The sequence below is a fragment of the Ambystoma mexicanum genome, chromosome 7q (assembly GCF_040938575.1).
Source record: "Ambystoma mexicanum isolate Mex_15411 chromosome 7q, UKY_AmexF1_1, whole genome shotgun sequence".
Classification (NCBI taxonomy): domain Eukaryota; kingdom Metazoa; phylum Chordata; class Amphibia; order Caudata; family Ambystomatidae; genus Ambystoma; species Ambystoma mexicanum.
Window position 1 is genome coordinate 1088993876 of NC_090941.1, and position 21193 is coordinate 1089015068.

The 21193-nt window shown below is 50.1% G+C and overlaps 1 protein-coding gene across 2 annotated transcripts in view; it reads left to right on the top strand.

Moving 5' to 3' along the window:
* LOC138528636 (transient receptor potential cation channel subfamily M member 2-like) overlaps positions 1–21193 on the top strand; it is a 1006635-nt gene that overhangs the window by 917324 nt on the left and 68118 nt on the right. For both annotated transcript variants that reach the window (XM_069640452.1, XM_069640453.1), the window contains exons 21-22: positions 14701–14812; positions 20862–20946. In XM_069640452.1, coding sequence (XP_069496553.1) covers positions 14701–14812; positions 20862–20946 — 197 coding nt within the window. The remainder of the gene's footprint in view (positions 1–14700; positions 14813–20861; positions 20947–21193) is intronic.

A 21193-nucleotide genomic window follows, 5' to 3' on the forward strand; every position in this document is an offset into this window, starting at 1 on the left:
TAAGTGATTTTTGATAAATATCCCCTTCTTTCCCCCCTTCCCATTGATAAGCAATCCCAAAAGGTGTTACTTACAATATGTAGTGTGAACCATGCTGTGGAACGTCTTGTATGCACCAGAGAAGAGCATAACAGGTAAAGGAAAAAAGTGGGGAGACAGTGAAGTTGGATAAGGAATCTCTCTATAAGACCTCAGAGATAACAGGGGACTCGTACGGAACATGCCTGTCAAACACCCAGAAGACGTTAAATCTCCTCTTCAGTTATGGGATTCTCAATCAACGAGAAAAAGTCCAGCCTAGACCCCAGCCAAGTCAAACAATTTCTGGGGGCTCTAATTCAGACAGAAGACAGCCTCATCTTCCCCTTGAAAGAGAGTGTTCAAAACATGCTGTTCCAGATCCCTCATTATATAGCCAATCGCGAGATGACTGTACGCAAAGTCATGCGACTGTTAGGAATGATGGCCTCCTGCATTTACTTAGTCCCACATGCACGTTTGCACATACACCACATACAAGAGTGGCTCAACAGCCAATGGTGTCAGGCCATCGGACAATGGGCCGATCTAGTGGTTGTCTCAGCAGCCTTTCTTCTCTCTCTGCAGTGGTGGTCAAAGGAAAACCTCTTACAGGGGAAAACCTTCACCACCCCCACAGTACAAGCCATTCTCACCACGGACACATCTCTCACGGGGTGGTGGGGGGGGGGCTCACCTCCATCGCACAGCGTTTGGTCCCCAGCAGTAGCATCCAACCATATAAACCTGTTGGAATTGTTAGCAGTGTTCAAAGCCCTGAAGGCTTTTCAGACACAACTACAGGGGAAGACGATGCTAGTCCTCACGGACAGCACCACAGCCATTTACTACCTGAACAAACAGGGGCACACGCACTCTTCACGGCTATTCAATCTGTCCCAGAACATGTGGAAGTGGGCTCTCAAACACAAGATGTTCCTCCTGTCTCAACACATTCCTGGAGAACTCAATCATCTGAAAGAGTGCTCAGCAGAGTCTTCCCACTACCCACAGAGTACAAATGGTGATTACACAAAGACATCGTCTCCAATGTTTTTGCAGAATGGGGCTTCCCAGAGATTGACTTGTTCGCAACTCTGGAGGACACACAATGCCCAGATTATGCCTCCAGGTACCCCCAGAACCGATCCATGGTCAGGGAAATTTGTCTACGTTTTTCCTCCCCCGACTCTCCTACTCAACAAGATTGTGCACAAGATGCACCAGGAACCAGTCACTATAATATTGGTGGCCCCAATGTGGGCCCGCCAACCCTGGTTCTCCCATCTGATGGCGATGTGAATCTCTCCTCCAATTAAGCTACCTTGCCCATACAACATGCTATCACAGGACAGGGGGGAAACACTACATCCATGCCTGCAGACACTCAACTTAGCGGCCTGGCTCCTGAAGTCATAGAGTTCGGGCACCTCCAACTTCCTCAGAGATGCATGGACATACTTAGAGAAGCTAGAAAGCCTAACACCAGACATTGCTACTCCAATAAATAAAAGTGTTGTGGTGGAAGATCCCAGTCATCAAGGCTTTTATGGAAGAGGCTAAAAGACTTCATCCCCATATTTCAAGCCCAGCTCCCGGATGGGACCTAAATGTGGTATTCACTAGACTAATGGGATCTCCCTTTGAACCTATGCCTAAGGCTAGACTTAAAGCACTCACTTACAAGACCACCTTCCTAGTGGCAGTCACTTCAATAAGAAGAGTTGGTGAACTACTGGCCCTTTGCAGTGGCGGCTGGTAGAGAAGGGTACCCGGTCTCTAAATCAGCCATCTCAAAGTGGATTGTAAATTGCATCACACTCTGCTACACTCTTGCCAAGAGAGATCTGCCCTTTAAGCCTAGAGCACACTCTATTCGGGGCACAGGGGCTTCCATAGCCTTAATTGCAAATGTTCCTCTCGAGTCCATTTGCAAAGCGGCAACCTGGAGTTCTGTACACACCTTTACAAAACATTACTTATTTATTTATTTATTCGTATTTTTAAAGCGCACATCAGCCCGTGGGGCATCGTGGGGCTGTTACAGATTAGGACATCATAGCTGGTTACAGAGAAAGGCATAGTGGTTACATGGAGATTTGCATTTCAGGAGCATATTTTGGTTATATATACTTGCATTACAGACTTATTGCATTACAGTACAGCTAGGGGTTGGAGGGGGTGAGGAAAAGGGTAGTGGTTATGTGAATAGTGTAGTTTTAAGGGATTTACGAAAGGACCACAGAGAAGGTTCTGCTCGGAGTGAGTTGGGAAGGGCATTCCAGAGCTTAGGTGCTATGTGGGGGAAGCCAAAGCCACCGGCTTTGGCTCTTCTTATAGTGGGTATTCAGAGTTGGTTAGCATGGTGGCTTCTTTTAGGATGGATGGATGATGAATTCTTGGTTATGGTTTCTGATAAGTAGGATGGTGCTGTGAGATTGATGCATTTATGTGTGAGGGTGAGTATTTTGAAATTGATTCTTTCTTTAACTGGTAGCCAGTGTGCGTTTCTTTCTCTAGTTACTACTACCTAGATACTCACTCACTGTCTGATTCTCAGGTGGAACAAGTGCTACTAAGACATTTCTTTACTACTGTTCCTTCTCACATCCCACCACCAACTCCTGGTTCTGCTCGCTAGTCTATGCACAGCATGTGATTCTAAGCAGATTCACAAGCATTAGAAGACATGCATTACTTACCGTAATAGCATTTCTGATGGTTGTATCTGCTTAGATTCACACGCGCCCACCCTTCCTCCCTGCTTGGAGTAGAAGGAACATAGACATCTTACTACTCTTTCTCTCTATCTGTACTCACTCACAATAGTCATAAGGCTCCCTCACAGCAGAAAAAAACACAACCAGAGGGACCTCGACGCATGAGGGATTTTGGGTACACTACACGTCACCTTAGGGATAGTGTTACAAGCACGCCCATGTCAACGTCCCCTTTCGATCCTCGAGAGACAAGATGCAATACTCTGCGATTACCACTAGATGTCAGACTATATGCACAGCATGTGAATCTAAGCAGATACAATCATCAGAAATGCTATTACAGTGAGTAATGCATGTTAAATTTGGCACCATTTTAAGACGTATAGTTTACCGAAATTGATGCCATTGGTTTCTCAACATCAGCATCTCCATCCCCAACTATCATTGTGTCCTCTGCCAGATACTTGCCTTCCTTTTCCAAGGCAATTCTGGTGGCATGCTCAACTGTAAGTGTGGATTTGTCTAATTCTTCACATAACTCATCTACACAGTTAATAAAGTCATTGACAGTTAAGTCATTGACCTGTCTGTAACATTTTGTGAAATGGCCCTCCTTTTTCATTTCCTGGCTTGTCTTGCAGCCAGACATGTGATATGGACTGTTGAAGCACTTCCCTCCGTCTCCTTTGTTGGTTTGCACAGCCAAGATATCAGCGCAGGATTGTGTTTCATTTATTTTGACCTCTGTTAACAATTTCCTCTTGAGTTCTTTTATACATTTGTTAGTGTGTTCCATTTATTTGACCACCCTTAGTACTTCCTCCATGGATGGGTTCCCTTTTGCCTACAAGGCGTCTCTCACTTTGCTATCCTTGCACTCCAGCATGAATTGGTGCCTTATGCCTTCCTCTATCTTTGTTAGTGTTAACGCGAGAGCATGTGTGGCTGTGACATACTGTTCTACTGACTCTCCTTTGCCTTCTCTAGCAGCTGTACGCATTTATCAGATTCACTTACAGATTGGGTTCCTCTTACTGATGGGGGAAGATTCTCAAACTGTCCCTATACATAGTTCCCCAAACAATGTATTAACAGTGACTTCTACCTTTCTGTAGAGTAGTTTGTGCCGTGTACGGCTTGTGCATAAACTTCGAATCCGATTTGCCATATTTTCCAGGGCACAATTGGCCTTCGGTGGCCAAGAAAATATTGGGTGGGGGTATGCCTTAATATTAAGGTATATAGTGCCCTTTTATTTACTGTTTCTGTTTTTTGAACAGCTGGTTCTTATTTGGTCCCTTGAATCGTATGTTTCCTGTTGATATCCATGTAAGTAGACATATTTGGCTACACTTTGATCAATTGCGTCTGGGGAATAATTAGTCCTTGGTTACACCGTTGATTGTTGCACTGCTCAATGTATACATTATGTGCATTCTTGTACACGTCATTACGGTCGGAGAAGGACCGTAAACACTCCTGAAGCACTGTCGAACATCGCAGGGGTTTCTCAAGTGGAGAGCGCGGCTTGGTGCACACCCGTGTGGTCTGGGAAAGATCTGGGGCTAAGCTAATGTCAGGACTGTCAGGACTCGAGGCTAGCTATAGCCTTCTGGTTGTAGCCCCTGAGCTTCTATCCGGGGAATACAACCAAAAGAGGGATGACTAAGATGATTGCTCGTCTCCGCAAGATGGTATGGTTTCCAGAATTGGAGAGGAAGGTGAAAAATGCCATTGCCACATGCACATGGTGCCAAGCAGCGAGGCCACTTGCCAAGAGACCATTGCATCTCCTCCACAAGCGGATACCCCGGGGAGAGCCTTGAGCATGGATTTTGGCACTGTCTTTTAATGATAGCACTTCCTGGTAGTGTTGGACGATTTTTTACGGTTTCCTGTGGTGCACTTTGTCAACTCGGTGCTGAAGGATATATTTGCAACGTTTGGATTCCCAGATTCTGTGCGGTCAAACAACGGATCCCCGTTCTAAAGTGAAGAGCTGTCCCGATTCCATGACTCTTACAGAGTTCGTCACCGGAGGATCGCACCCTGCTGGCCCTGCACCAACGGGGATGTTGAAAGGTTCATGCGGACCCTCAACAAGGCCTTACGCATCGCCCTGGAAAGGGGACAGGCGCTGGAACCTGCGTTCACAGCGTTTCTACTGGCATACCGCACCACATTCCACTCCACCACACGGTATCCCCGGCCTAAGTGCTTTTCTTACGAAAGGTTAAGTCAACCATCCCCGAACATGAAGTCTGGCAGCCAAGTGTGATAGAGCCCGTCGCAGTACAGACACGGCACAAGCAGTCAAATGGTCAGGGAGTCGATACGCTGTGGGTTGGTGAAACAACCTCTAGTGGCCGGAGATAAGGTACAAGGGACTGTGATCACAGCAACTCGTTGACGTGCAACCCTCACCCGCAACTGTAGTTGGTTTTCCTGCCTCAGGGGCACACCGACAGAGGAAGGCCCTGCAGATGCCGGCAGCGACAGCCCCCCAAGACGAGGACGAGGGAACGGCAAATATAGGAACGGCTCAGAGTGACAATGACCAAGGAGTGGAGGACACCACCACCCCCGAGCCACGTTCAGCAAGGTATCCCCAGAGTTGCAGCCTCCGACCTCCAGAGAGACTCAGAGACTATTTGTAAGAGTGAGATCTGGGGACCCGCAACTATGTTGAGTGTTGGCATCTCTGTAATGTTTGTTGTTATAAATGTTCATGTTAAGAAAGAGGTTGAAGGGGATGTTACGGTGCGTGCCGGCACCGTGTCAGGTGACGGCCACGACACCGGGTAAATAAAAGGGGAGGTCTTCCCGCTGATTGGGTAGACACTCCTTCTAACCATAAAGACGCCTGGTGTGTGTATTCCACTGCCGGGTGACCCCGACCCTACTATACAACAGTGAATAACATAATCAGGTCTGGATCATGAAGATGGCGGACATTTAGAAAAGCACCCTTCTGCGGCTGAGCAGCGCTTTTCTAAATAACAGCATATTTTGCAGCAATATGAAAGTAGTGTGAGTGCATTCTACAGGGACAGCACTGTTAAGGGCCTGCTCTGGGTCACCGGGCAGGCACCTTGCACTTCGGGGGCACCCGACGCAGTCTGACATGGTGGCGATCATGCCGCGAACAGTGGAGTGGGGGTCACCCCACTCGCTCCAGATCACATAGCTGGGGGCGCCCAGCACACGGCGGCGCCGGCTCTGGGGGCACCCAGGCGGGGGTCGCCCCAATAGCCATGATCACATGGCATATGTACCCCACGGGACGGCGTTGCCCAGCAGGGGCACCGTCCTGGTGCTGGGCCCCGTCCTGGGGCCTACAGCACGCGGTGTGGCGCCGACAGGGGGGCAGGACAATGAACGACACCGGAGCTTCATGCTGGTCACACTGACGAGCCGAAAACAGCTTGTACGTTTTGTTAACTTGGTCATATGGGGAACCTGATGTGACCAAGGCACACACACTGGGAGATACCATGTCTCCCTACAATAGAAAATTGGCTTATTTAGATCACCCCAAGAGCTGCACTTACTTCAGAAAAGAAACGGCCATCATTCCAGATCCAGAAGTGGTTGGTTATGTTTTGAGACAAAACCTTTCTATTTGCCTGGCTTCACGTGTAGAGGTAATTCAGAAATAGGCCACCAGATGGCAGAAGAAGACTTAAGTATTAGCCTCTTACAGAGCGGGATTCTAACTGCAGAATCACAGAAGAGCAGTCTGCGATTGATTGATTGTACGGGGCTTGAAACGTAACATAACGCACTATTGCACAGTGGGCAGTGCAGGCCGTGTCCAAATCCGTGAGGCCGCCCTTCTCTGCAACTGCATAGGCGAACCACAAAAAGGCGATAGTCCATCTGGTCTAGTTTAAGGCGTTTAACTACAAACGCACAGTGGGAAATTGTAAATAGATTTTTGGGGCACACGCACTTTTGTTTCCCTGGGGCACGTGCCTGATCACATATTATATTATAAGCTTTCTTGTTAGAGTTGGGTGGGGGCCCATTTCAATCGAGAAAGCTCAAAGGCCCTATCAGTGAGGCTGATAGAACTGCTTGCTTGGGCTGTGTTCTACTTCTACACTACCGGCTGTGCCAGGCGAGTATCTGCAGGACTTGCGACATGTTAGGCAAGGTAAAGATGTGCCTTAGATATGTTCATTGTTCATTTGCTTGCAGGCGGTGCCCTGCACATGCCCGCCCTGCAGCACACAAAATACCGGGCTTCATGATGCAGCTGAAGTTACCTCCCCGCCACTGCCACTGCCTTTTTGGGAGAGATTAGGGAAGAGAGTGCAAGAGGAAAAGTCGGTGTGAAGGGCTGCCAGGGAGACCGAGTTCTGGGGGGAATCCGATTTCAGTAATAACCATCACAGAGAGTTTGAAATTATGTGAATTGAAATGATTAATGAGAAAGGACAATTTTACAGAGGGCTTGGGCATTCCAGGGACCTAATGTGAGGTCAGTAGGGGGAGGTGGGGGGGCAGAGGTAGAAGAGATCAGAGCTGAAGTAGATAAAGGGAGGCCGGCTAGGGTTGATGACATTGGAGTGGGTGGGATGTGGGTGTTTTGTATTTGGGTAGTTTGACCGTGGTAGAATTGTTTGCGGGGGAATTGACCGTAGTCATTTTTGCCGTGAATACGTTTTTACCGTGGCCAAACAAACCAAACCCATGTCCCCCCAAGTCACCAGTACATCCAGGAAACCCCCCCTCCCGTACTTACCTTTTCTCCGTCCGCCATCTCTCCTGGACCCTGCGCCGTCAGTTCCCTCCCTCTAACGCGGGTCAGATCTGACGCAGCAGGGTTCTTTTTTCTTTCTTTATTTTTTTCTTCTGTCACCCGCCTCCAATATTGAGGTATTGAGGAAGCAGGGGACACCGCCTGTTGAGGGTTCCTCCATGCCCCCATGCGGTCCCGTAGCCCCCACCTAGTAAGGACGACACTTCCACACGCGTCCTCACTGTTCGGGCTTCCCGGTCGCTCTGCGCAGCCGGGAAACGCCCCGTTTATTTATGTTGCACGCGGCGGCGTGCAACGTCACGCTGCCGCGTTGCACGCTGCTGCGTGCGTGCCCATCATCGGGCAGCGCCACACTCCTCCTTTTTCCAGGAGAACAACAACACACGCTACAACTATTCACTGCACATCAAACACATCATAACAATAACACTTTAACATTCCCCATCGTGAGAATCACCCCTTTATTACCAGCCACCCGGGTCCCCTTACTTCAACAGGGATTACCACTACAGTAGTCAGCCAAATATCCAAGTACGTAATCGGTGAGGCGAGCAGGTTTCCCTCGCCCAGCCCTCTGGGGGTACCTCCTGCTCACCTCCGGCACGGGTGATCTGTCCACAGGTGTTGGCCTGGCCGGGGACTCAGGCAGGCACGGTGTTTCATCAGTGTCCTCTGGGAGATCCCCGGGATCGGGCTCAGGAGGCGGGTCGGTTCTTGGATCCTGTAGCTTCTTAAAAAAACTGACATTGCGCGTGACCGCAGACCGGCCATCCGATGCAGTTACCATGGACCCTCTTACCGCGACAACGTCCAACGGCTCTGGCTCATAGGGCAGAGAGAGCTTTCCATGTGGGTGTCTGTTACGAATGAGGACCTCGTCACCTGGCTCCAGCCGTTGTGGGCGAAGCCCTCTCCGAGCATTCTCCTGCTCGATCTGTGTTCTTCGGTCTGCCTCGACCTGCTGATCATCGATCACGCCTGGTTCCTTCTCCCCCACTTCGGGTAGCAACCCACGCGGGCAACGCCTGAACAGTGCCTCCGCCGGGGCCACTCCAGTGGATGTGTGGGGCGTGGTACGATAGATGCTCAGAAATTGGTACAATGCTCTCTGCAGCGGCTGTCCCTGCCCCTGGGCAATTCTAAAGGTCTTATTTAAAGTCCCCATGAGCCGTTCAGCTTCACCATTGGCCCTTGGCCACAGGGGAGTGATCTTCCTGTGCACCACCCCATAGCTCACCATCAGTTCCGAAAAACGTTCGCTCTGGAATGGTGCCCCATTGTCCGAGCACAACGTCTGTGGGAATCCATGGGCCGCAAATACCTTCTCCACAGCGACCACAATGTGCTTGAACGCTACTGAGTCCACAAATTCCACTTCTAGATATCTTGAATACTCATCAACTAGTACCAACAAGTGGGTGCCCATCGTGGTGGAGCCGAAGTCCGCATGGACGACCTACCATGGTCGTGTCCCGCGAGGCATCGCCTCTATCTGCGGCTCCCGCTGTAGTGGAGAAGCCGCCTGACACCACACACAGGCCGCCGCAAAGTCATCCACCTTACGCTCAAGTTCCGGAAACCACACCTTCAGCCTTAGGCGGGCCTTGGTCTTGGCGGCACCCTGGTGACCACGATGTGCCAGCGCAATCACGTCGCCCACCTTCGACTGGGGCACCACAATCCGATCACCCCTGAGCAGTAGCCCGGACGTTGAAAATGATAGTTCCTCCCGGACATTCCATAGCTGCTCCAGTACAGTCCTGGCCTCCTTAGTGCGCCCTGCCAGGGCCTCCAGCACCGACTTCCAGGAGCCTTGCTGCATGGACTGCTTCAGAATGTTAAAGCACTCATCCTCAGCTGCAGCCACCTCAAGCTCCTGAAGAGGCATGGCATTCGGCGTCGCCGCCTCCACTACCACCCGGACATGTTCTTCTGCCTCCTCTGCGCAAATGTCCGGGTCTCCTCCACCGGGTGCCCCCGGGTGTCTGGAGAGGTAATCGGCCGCGTTATTCGCCCCAGGCCGATAGACAAGAGTGACCCCATACTCCAGAAGGGCGAGCATCCATCTCTCAATCCGCGCAGGTGGTTTGGATGATGACCCCGCCAGGATAGGCAGCAACGGTTTGTGGTCCGTCACGACCGTCACCGGGCGTCCGAGAACATAGAGTCGGAAGTGCCGGCATCCCCAGAGAACTGCCAGTGCCTCCTGCTCAATTTGCGAGTATCGTTGTTCCGCCTCAGACAGGGCCTTGCTCGCGTATGCCAACGGGTGGATGCCCCCATCAGGGTCTACCGGGTCTACTGGGTCAGGACAGCGCCAAATCCGAACGGGCTGGCGTCGACAATGATCTCCGATGGTAACATGGGATCAAAGAAAGACATGGTGTCCTCAGCTGCCAGGGTGCCCTTGATGTCGTCAAACGCAGCCTGCTCCACTGGGCCCCAGTTCCAGATCGTGTCCTTCCTCGTTAGTGCCCTGAGCGGTTCCGACCTGGAGGCAAGATTTTTAATAAACCGTCCACAGTACGTAACCAAGCCCAGGAAGCTCCGTACCTCAGACACAGACTCCGGAGGCTGCGCCTTCTTTATGTCCTGCACTTTCTTGGGATCAGGAGACACTCCCCCCTCCTTGAACCCAAAGCCAAAGAATTCTATTGATGGTCGCAGGAATTCACACTTTTCTTTGTGTAGGGTGAAGCCCAAGGACTGCAGTCTCTCAAATGTCTTTGCCAAACGCCGCAGATGATCGACCTCCGTTCTCGCGAACACCAGAATGTCGTCGCTTATATTCAAAACTCCCTCCAAATCCGCTAGGGCACCCCGGATGATATTCTGGAATACCTCCGCCGAGGAGACACCAAAACTAAGGGCCTCATTACATGGAAGGCGGTAATGGTTAACGGTCACCGTTAATGGTAACGGTGACCGTTAACCATTACCGCCTTACTACGAGGTCCCTTAGCGGGTTGGTGCTTTAACGCCTGCTTTTTGCAGGCGTTAAAAACCAACCCACTAAGGGACCTTGGTGCTAATTACAGCACCGCAAAATTGTGGTGCCGTAATTAGCTCCTTCCCCATTCCCATCATGCCCTATGGGGCAAAAATGGGAATGGGGAAGGGCAATGGTGGAAGGGGGAATTACCACCCCGCCAACCTTGGAATAGGGCGGTAATTCCCCTTTCCACCAAGGCGGTGTCAGTAATTTACCGGCATGGTCCAGGGTGCTAATAGCACCCTGGATTACCGCCTTCCGTGTAATGAGGCCCTAAGTCTCTTGTAACGGTAGAGCCCTCGATGTGTGGTGAAGGTGGTGATATATCTCGACTCGGGGTGGAGTACAACCTGGTGATACCCCGCCCTGAGGTCCAGTTTCGAAAAAAAGCGAGCACCTTGTACCTCTGCAATGATGTCATCTATCGTCTGAGTGATGTGCCTTTCTCTCCTGATGGCCTTGTTTGGGAGCCTCATGTCAACACAGATCCTGACAGCGTCGGGCTGCTTGGGTTTTTGTGCCACTACTATAGGGGACAGCCAGGGGGTGGGGCCCTCCACCTTCTCTATTATGTCCAGATCTACCAGGCTGTCCAGCTCCTTATCGACATGTTCTCGAAGGTGAAACGGCACCCTCCGATGCTTCAGGGCAATGGGCTGCACCGACTCATCAATATGTAGTCTCACCGGTTCCCCAACCATCTGTCCAATCCCCTTAAACAGTGCCGCATATTTCTCCAACAAGTCATTTATGTCCTCCAAGTAGACAGAAAATGCGAAAGTGACAATGCCAAAGGCCTCCGCTGCAGCACAGCTCAGCAACGTGTTGGTGCTCACAGGTGTTACATAGAACCGTGCTTTGATTTGAGAGCCATCATGCTCCACCTTGGCCACAAACGCACCATCCAGGGGGATAGGGTCAAGACCACCAAAAGCAAAAATGCAGGCCCTTGGCGCAGCCAACTTGGGGGGTTGGTCCATGACATCATAATGTCCCCGTGCCATTACATTGACGGATGCCCCCGTGTCCACGAGGACCGGAACGGGAGACTGATTGACCTCGATCACACACCCGGGCTGTCTCCTGTTCTTACTCTTCAGGACCCCCACACTCGAGACAAAGAACACATTTTCTTCCTCGTCCTCCTCCACTTCTTCCACCTGGGCATCCTCCTGGCTCTGATCCACCTGAGCGACGTTGGGCGGCCGACCCTGGCGGACGAAGCTTGGCCGCCCTGGGCCTCTCGGTACCAGCACAGGCGTGGCCGCCTTGCATAACCTTGAGAAATGGTCCGGCAACCCACACCGTCCACACGTCTTTCCAGCCGCCGGCCACTCTTCTGGGTGGGGCAGGTCGTATCCACACTTTATGCAAATTTCCCCTGCCCTTCCGGCCCTCTCTCAGGGAGCACCTCCAGGCCTTCTGACACCCCTGCCGCCGCGCCACATCGCACATACCTCCTCAGTCTTGATGGAGCATGACCCTGCCTCCATTTTGGTTGCTCCCGCCTCTGACACCTCATGGCACCTCCCCAATTCAAGGATGCGCTGAAGCGTGATGCCTGGTTCTCGTAGCACCTGGCGCCTGAGCTTGCCCGATGAGCACGCCTGGATAAGCATCGTCCTAATCATGTCCTCTGCATCTCCCCAGGCGCAGGCTAAGGAGAGACGCCTCAGGCGTCCATAGAAGGAGTCCAGTGTTTCATCATCCTTCTGTTTGGCCGATAACATCACAAAACGCTCATAGTCCGCGTTGGCAAGAGGCAGAAAGTAAGCTTGCAGGGTGGCCTTCGCCTGACCATATGATCCATCCCCAGGCGGCAGTGATTCACAGATCTCCTGAACGGACGGTCCCGCCGAATACAGCATGGTTGCCAGCCTGGTGTCATCATCCACCACCTGGGCCGCTCGAAAGTACATGTCCAGACGGTCCACCCACCTCCTCCATCTGGGCCCTAAACTAGAGGGTGGGCCCGAAACATCAAACTCGGGGATGGGCTGCAGAGCCGCCTGGGTACGCACCTGACCATGACAGGAAGGATCTGTGGAGCAGCCGGCCCTGCCACTGGCTGTACGAGAGGTGGAGGACCTTGAGGAGCCGCCTAAACAAGTGGAGGTTGCTGCACAGGCTGCACTTGAGGTAGCGCACGTGGCGGGGGAGGCCGCTGTACTGCCGCTGCACCACCTTGGTCCTCAATGTCACTCATGAGTCTGAGCGCACAGGCACCCCAGCATGGAACACAGGGGCCGCAACTCAAACTCCGCAGTCACTGCAACACCTTATGATGATGAAGAGGGTGAAGATCAGCGTGGCCACCAACCTGTTGATGAAGATGCACCACCTTGATGATGAAGAGGATGAAAACAGAGTGTGTCCACCAGCCTGATGATGAAAGAGATGAGGATGAACTATTCAGCTTTCAAATGTCCCAAAAATTAGAAGAAGAAAATGCGTGGGTCATGTAGACCCTAGGCCCAAAGCCTTCTTTCTTGCTTTCACTCGACGTAGGAAACCCAAGGATAAGCCAAAATTGAAATTAGGCATATATTCTTGCAGGTATGCCTTCCTGCTGTCAGGGGTTCCAAAAATTAAGCCTGGGGCCGCTTCCGAGCCGGAACCGGAGCCTCGTGAAGTCCCACAGCTTGTTTACCAAAATGGCCACCAGCCGCGTGGGTAACGCACTACCCGCGGCAAAGAAACGAAGTGTTGCATCCACCTCGTTTCGGTGAAAAAATTAATCAACAGTCACCGCCGGGCCCGGGCATCGTTTCCCCCACTCGTCGCCACTGTTGAGGGTTCCTCCATGCCCCCATGCGGTCCCGTAGCCCCCACCTAGTAAGGACGACACTTCCACACGCGTCCTCACTGTTCGGGCTTCCCGGTCGCTCTGCGCGGCCGGGAAACGCCCCGTTTATTTATGTTGCACGCGGCGGTGTGCAACGTCACGCCGCCGCGTGCGTGCCCGTCATCGGGCAGCGCCACATCGCCATGGAAGAGAGAGAAATGCAAAGAACAGGAAGGAGAAGGGTGAGCAGGAGGGGAGATTACAAGGAGATCTAGGGGACCAAACATTGCAAGTTAAAAACATTGGGTTCTAGGCGATGAAAAATGACGTTTAACAAAACACATAGTTCTAGGTCACCAAAAATGCCATTAAAACAAACCACAAGGCCTAGCTGCCAAAAATACCATAGGAAAAACACAGGTATCTAATCAACCAAAATGCCATTCAAAAAATAAAAGGGATCCTAGGTGACCTAAGATGCCATTTTAAACAATCGCAGCACCAATGCATGAAAAATGCAATTTAAGAAAAGAACACAGGGTCCAGGGTGACCGGGTGTAGGTGATGTGGGCATTTGGGGCTGTTCATAACAGTGATCATGCAGCTTTAGGAAGACTGACTTATGTGCTAGTTCTGTACAGATGTGAAGTGGGACAGAGGGGGAAGTAGGGCAGAATGGGTGGCCGTAGCAACTAAAAGGGCCAAACAGATGTTGCCCTGTGCTGAGAGGCCAAACGGTGTGACGCCGAGGTCATGTTTGATGTGGGCTTGCTGGAAGTACATGACCAATAGGGCATTAGGGGTATGCAGGTTATCTCTGTGCCCAGCCCAAACACAGCTGTACTTGCCTTGGTTATTCTATAGGCAAGCGTGTAAGCTATGATGGTTGCTGGGACTTATATCCTGCCGAGATTTGTCCGCATGGTTCTGCAACCCGTGGCTCTCCAGATCTCTTTGGCTATGACTCACATGATCCCCCACCATTGTCTGTCCTGACTAGGGCTGATGGGAGTTGTAGTCCAAAACATCTGAACAGCCAAAGGTTGCAGCCTGCTGGCTCTACCCCTCTCGTAGTTCTCATAGAGTGTTCTGCAGCCCTGGAAGCCCTTGAGTAGGGCTGGATGGTGCAGGTGAGGAAGGAGGGTGGGATCTCTGAGCACAGCCCAGGGCCAGTTTTAACTTGTTCCAAAATGCCTGCCTTCACTGTTTTTCAATGGGCAAGTGCCCAAGCTGTAAAGGTGGCTGACATCTTTAAACCTAAGATACCAGCAGCCTTAGCTTGAAAATGTGTCCCTTTTTATTAAACATTATAGAAAGCTGGGGGGTTACTGATGAAAAGTGTTTAATAATGTTGATTTGTGGATGTAGTCTGTGACTATGAAATCGCCATTTTCTTACACATTTCTATTTTTTCTGACAGGTGACTGTATTGATATTGCCGATGAGCATGCAAGGCTATCCTGGAGTGCCCAAAACAGAGACGACTACCTCCAGCATCAGGACGAGGAGAAGAGGCAGAGGATAGAATACAAGTAAGACATACCACGCCCTCCACTCACCACATTCAGATACGGTCATGTGGCAGTCCATCACAAAACAGTAACGCCTATCCACTCAAAAACCCGTCTCTACCTGCGAGATGTCCAATGAGAAGGCCTTACCAAGTCTAGGAACAGACAGTCACCCCCCCACAGGACTAAATGATTGACTTTATAAAGCGCCTTTGCCAAAGCGCTGTGCGTAATAGAGGTGCAATGATAGCAGAACAATATTTACAATAAGGTTAACATATTATTGGGAGGAAGGAGCAAGAAAATGCTGCTTGATGCGAGGATGGAAATTAGAATCAAAGGAAACAAGCGAATGGAAAGAGGCAGAAGGCTAAAATAAATCCTAGGACAGCCGAAACGGCGTGCTGTACCTAACTGCCCGTAGAGCTTAAAGTGCTCTTAAGACAGTATACATAACAAGTGTATGAGTAATGCCTTGCATCACAATGGGCCTCATTATGACCATGGAGGTAGCCATGCTGCTATTTGAGGCATGGCTACCCCCATACAGGGTACTGGGTCTGGGTTCCCTGAATGGGGAAATACTGGGCCATTCCGACCTTGGAGGGCCCGGTATTTCCCCGTTCAGGGAACCCGGACCCAGTACATCCCGATTCCCATTCCCATTTGAGCCTCCATAGGGCTCAATGGGAATGGGGAGGATGCAAACAACGGGCCCGTTAATGACGGGCCCGTTGTTTGCATCCGGGTCTGCTCGCGGGACCCGCTAAGGACGCCTGGTTTTACCAGGCGTCCTTAGCGGGTCCCGCGAGGAGACCTCGTAATGAGGCGGTAGGGGGTTAATGGGGCCGGCAGCTCTACCGGACCCGTTAACCCCCTACCACCTAACGTGTAATGAGGCCCAATGTATGTGTTATAGTGCAACAAGACTCAAAAAATGTATAGAGGACAGAATGTTTAATATAACAATAGAGGAGGACAATGTGAATATAGAACAGCACCGTACAAAATTGGAACACAAAAATTCATGAAACAAAATTCTGCAAAAAACGTTGGAGAACACAAGAGAAACTAAAACCAGAGTAACAACACAAAAACCAAAGGAAATTGTTAGACATTGTCGGGAGACAGGTGAACACGTCATCTGCAGTGTCAGCCCCTCCCCCACCTCCATACCAAAGAATAAATGAGGGGGGGCAACATTCATCAAGCTGGTCTGCTCTCTGCCGCCATATCATGGAAATAAAAGATGGTATACACTCAGAAAACCGTACCAGCCATATCCTGAAGTGATCGAAGGGGAGGTGAGCGTGTAGGCACAAGAACAGAATCTGTTGTGACCAGGGTGCCAATGCAATAACGCCACTGTTAAATGTGACACAAGTAGCCACATCCGACACAAAGCAGATATCCATCCACCATGAAGCTACACAGCCAATTGGTCAACCTGCACTTAGACATGAAGAATATGCCTGCATCCAATAGGTTAGAAAACATATACTCTATATGCGCCGAAATGCAAGATGAACAAGAGCACACATAAAGCCTGCTTAACGCGAACGCGCAATAAGAATGAGTGGCCATGTAAAACGAGATAGAAAGTGCAGCCACATCCGAATGAATGGAAGGAGTCAGGAGTCAATGCAAGCTGAACAGGCCTGCTGAATTAGCTAAAATCACTGAGTCGGGTAACACAGAAGCCAGCTGCACAACCTCTGCAAGGTTACAGTAGGAAGAGGAGTCTTGGTTGGCACCAAGGAGGATGGCCCTGGTCCTCCTTCTCCCCTTGTCCGGCCTACGTGGTGCCAGTTTTCCTCTGCAGCTGGTCTCCCCTTTTTTGCTCTTTACAGTTCTTTTATAGTTCATCGAACTTTGGTTCAAAATTTGCCACTTTGTGATTCTCACTCAACACAGTCCGGTTCTTATCGGTTCCTCTCGACTCACCGGCTGTGAGGAACCACTTGGCGTTCTGCTTCACTGGAGTCGAGGCCGGTACCACGGTCGCGGGAGCTTCCCTCACTCCTGCTTATCGGCGTAGGATTGTTCTGTGTACCATTGACATCTCTTGCAAGACACTTGTGCTATTGTTTGTGTTCCTAGGCTCTCTTCCACAAAGGTTTGGTGAGTCTGGGATGAAAAGGGCAAGGTCACTTCTCTCCTCGCCACCCTCTCGATTCCTGCTGCCTTTCTCCTTCTCTTGAACTGCCGCGCCTGATTAGGTGTCTCGTTGTGCTGTCTGCCGTGCTTGCCCTGCTCGTACTGCGCTCTCTTGCTCCACCTTGCTCCACAGCGAGGGAGGGCTGTCAGGTGTGTGTGATTTGAGTCTATTACCTGACTTTGCATGTCCCTCGGGTCGGGACATGTCATGTACACGGTTTTATTACAAGTCCGTTGTCTTGTGTCTCGGTAGAAAAGGTTTGTGTCGGAAAAGGAAGGGTTTGGAGTGTCAGATAAAGCAGATGGTAGAGTTTCCAAATATCCTACAGGGTCGAAAGGGAAAGAGGTGATGCATGGGATTATAACCCTAAGATTAGGGTTTGTGATGACCTCGGGAGGATGGGTTTTGTAGGGTTTATAAAATAAGCAGGAGGGTTTGTGAGAATTCTGAAAATGATAATCAGAGGGACGGTATTGGCAGGGTTTGCGGGGTAAATGGGAATAGCTGGGATTGTGAAATGAACAAAGGGGATTGGGGAATCGTAGTGTTTTGTCTGATCAGGTTGGGAGGGCGGAAAATAATAATCAGAGTGACAGGAAGAAGCATGGGGAGTATTCGAATGGAGATCGGAGAAACAAGAATTCCGGGAGTTATGCTTTTTGGGTGTAACCAGGTTTGGGACGTTAGAGGATTGATTACGTACAGAGGGGTTGTTGGATCTGGGACGGAGAGATCTAACAGGAGGAAGGGAGGCAGATGCAGTACAGCCTATGAAAGCCTCAGACATCTCACACTCCTCTCCTTCTCTGGTACAATAATGCATCTCACCTGGGGTATTCCCTGAGCATAGCCCCGGATTCCCCTACCCAGGTGATCCTCCCCCACTGGTCCACCCCCAGGAACTAGATCCAACAGTGATGGCCCGTGTCCTGGCCACCTGAATAAGGGATGCTCGAGGTCTTACTGGGAGAATGAATATCCTCAGGTTTCTTACAATGCCTGACCTCAACCCACAGATCCCACAAAGCTGCTCGCCAGCGCTGTGCTGTATGGGTGAGTCTTGTGGCACGAGAGAGAGAGAGAAACATGATTTTGTGTTTGTTTCTGGAGTGGGAGCAAAGATTTGAAAGGTAAAAGTGGCATGGAAAGTAGAAAGCAGAAGGAAAGCAAGGAAACAAAGGTGCACTGGCAGTACGAAGACAGAGAAAGACAGAAAGAGAGGGCGCATGCGACCCGAAAACAAGGGAGGGTGCGAGCAAACCGAAAGACAGAGTGTATTTAAAAGAAGCAAAAAACCAAGAGAGGGTGGTAGGAAGGACTTGAAATCTGAAAGAGGGTATGAGTGACCTGAAAGTAGGAATATAAACTGCAAGGTGCACGACTAAGTGAAAGGAGTGTACCAGTGGCACGACAAAGCAAGTGGAGTGCGGGACAGGCACAGCATAGAGAAAGAAGGCGCAGGAGTGCAAGATAAAGTGGAAAGAAAGGCGAAAGTAAAACAAGACAGAGTGTAAGAGGCACCGGAGGGAAAAGGTGCCAGAAGAACAGATGCAAAGTAGAAGGAGAGGGCTCAGAAGGCAGAGTAGTCGCGCAGGGGAGGAGCAAAACGGCAGGTGCTTTCTAAAGACTCTGACACTACCCCATGGAAAGAACTGTATGAATGTTTTGTTTGAGACCAGAGGGGCCTAGACTTCCTGGAGGGAACACTGAGAGGCCTGACAAGAACTGTAAAAAGGTACATCCTGAAAAAAAGAACTCTTGTATGAAAATAGAGGGGCCTAAGCTTGGGGAAGGGAACCCTGAGAGGCCCACCAAGATATTTTTGAACTTTTGTAGGAGAGGCCTATACTTGGGGAAGGGAACCATGAGAGGCCTGACAAGACTTGTGTCTTTGTGTTTGGAACTGGAGAGATTAAAGCTTGGGGAAGGGACCCCCAGGGGACCCAGGGACATTGTGAACGTTATTGACTTGCTACAAGAGCCCTGCGTTGAAGGTTCCACGGGCAATCCTTTGAAGGTGAGCTATTTTATTTGAAACTGGCATAACTATTTTCTTAAAGAAGACCCCAGAACACATTTTGTTTAAGTGTGAGGGCAAGCATAGGTTGCGACACAGACAGACTCTGGACATCGAGAAAGAATATGATGAACTGAGGGCCAGAGAAGCCTCTATGATAAATAAAGGGCGAGACAGAACAGGCCAGAAGAAAGCTGAACCATAAGTCTCCAGGAAAGGAGAATCATCCAGGAAACTATACCCTGCAAGATTGCGCAACAATCATTAAGATTCATCCAAGGATTCGACCAGAGTCATGGAAAGCCATTCATTCATAAAGAGGAAGGTGGCGGTGTCCGGTCGGGTCCTGGACTGGTTTCTATCCTTTCTCTCTCACAGTTCCAAATCTCTTCTTCTTTCTACTTTTACCTCATCTCTCCTTCCCCACACCTGTGGGGTCCCCCAGGGTTCTGACCTCTCCCCTCTTCTCTTTAATGTTTATATTCAGCACCTTATCGTTTTGATTGGCTATTTTGGTTTTCCGTGCTATTAATACGCTGACAACACCTAGATCCTAATGAGGCTTGATCTGGCCCTCCCGTCTTCCGCCGTGTGCTGTCGCCTATGCCTCTCTGTGATTCATGTCTGGATGGGCCACAATTTTCATCGGCTTAACAGCATTAAGACTGAGGTTCTTATCGTCGGTGCCCCTCCCAACGCCTTGCCTTGGTCCTCAGCCTTCTGGCCATCTGCGCTTGGCCCCTTGCCACCTCCCTCCACAGTGGTGAAAAACCTAGTGGTCAAGCTGTCAGCCTCTCTTTCCATGCTGCCCCAGGTCAGCGTGGTTTGTCAAACCATTCACTTGAAGCTTCGGATTTGGCGGAAAGTGCTTCCCTTTCTTCAATCTGCACTCTGTGCCTTAGTTGTCTCTTCTCTGGTTGCGGGTTCCTTTCATTATTGTAATTCTCTTTACCTACCCTGTTATCTTCTTCACTTTCTCCTGCTCCTCCAAAATTTAGCGTCTCGCTTAGCCACTGGGGTTTCTCGTCTTGCTGCTGCCTCGGCTATTCTTAAATCCCTTCACTGACTGTCGGTAGCCAATTAGGTCAAATTTAAGGCTCTCTGCATTGTACTCTGTCCCTTCCATAAAACTGTACTGGAGTACCTGCAGAATACATTTATTTGCTATGTCCTCCTACGTCCTCTCCGCTCTGCTAGCGCGCGGTGCGTTGCTGTATCTTGTGTGAGGCGCTCCCCTGTGGGGGCCGCTCCTTCTCTGTTTCTGCAGCTTTGTTGTGGAATTCTCTATCCTTCTTCACAGAATCCATGATCGTCTGTCATTTAGGCGCGCTATCAAAACATTATTTTCAGCCTAAGCTCTCTTTCTACTGTTTTGCGTTCCCTCTCTGTCCTGCCTTCAGCACTGTGATGCCCTAGCTGGTGTACGTTTGCGCTATACAAGTTTTTATAACATAACATAACAAGGTAAAGTCCACAATCTCATGAACGAGATACAAAACCTTATAAGAAAAGTCACAAAAGACTATTTAAAGTTGCATATTAACAAGAAGCCTAAGGACTAAGTGTGTGAAGCATACATCAGAAAAAGGGAGTCATTCTCCTGACCTTAGTTTGTTAAGTTAGTAGTAGGGCCAGTTAGCATTCGCTTATAGACAGTGGACATATTCCTTTTGGACATTCACAGACGGCTGATAAGCACCTTAGTTATTAATATTGGTAGGGGATACCCCATAAGGATAGGGTTATTTTGGCCTTCATATTATTATTTAATAAATACATCTTGCAAATGTCCTCTGGGATTGCCTCTAATCCGCCACAGTACTCTGTCATCAATGCCGTATATTGTCCTTCAACTCAATGGCAGAACTTACCTGCATCTTCTCCCAACTCTCTAGGGTCGACAAGATGCTGCAGCAATACAAGAGCGATGATGAGAAGCAATGTAGAATGGACCGCCGTCTGGAAAGTTTGGAAAATCAGGTAATGCGGTCATGCAGCATTCTCTACGACCGGCTCCATTTCAGGACGGATTGGAGCCCTGACCTGAGCCCTGATGAAGGCTGTTTGTATGTAGAATATGTTATATCACAATAGTCAAATGCAGAAACATGCTTCTAAGGAGGTCTCATGGTACCAGAGCATGAAATAGTCAAGATTTACTGTGACTTGCCCCATGACAGTCTAAGGGGGGGAGGGGGTACACACAGGAACTGTGGGGTAATCGAGA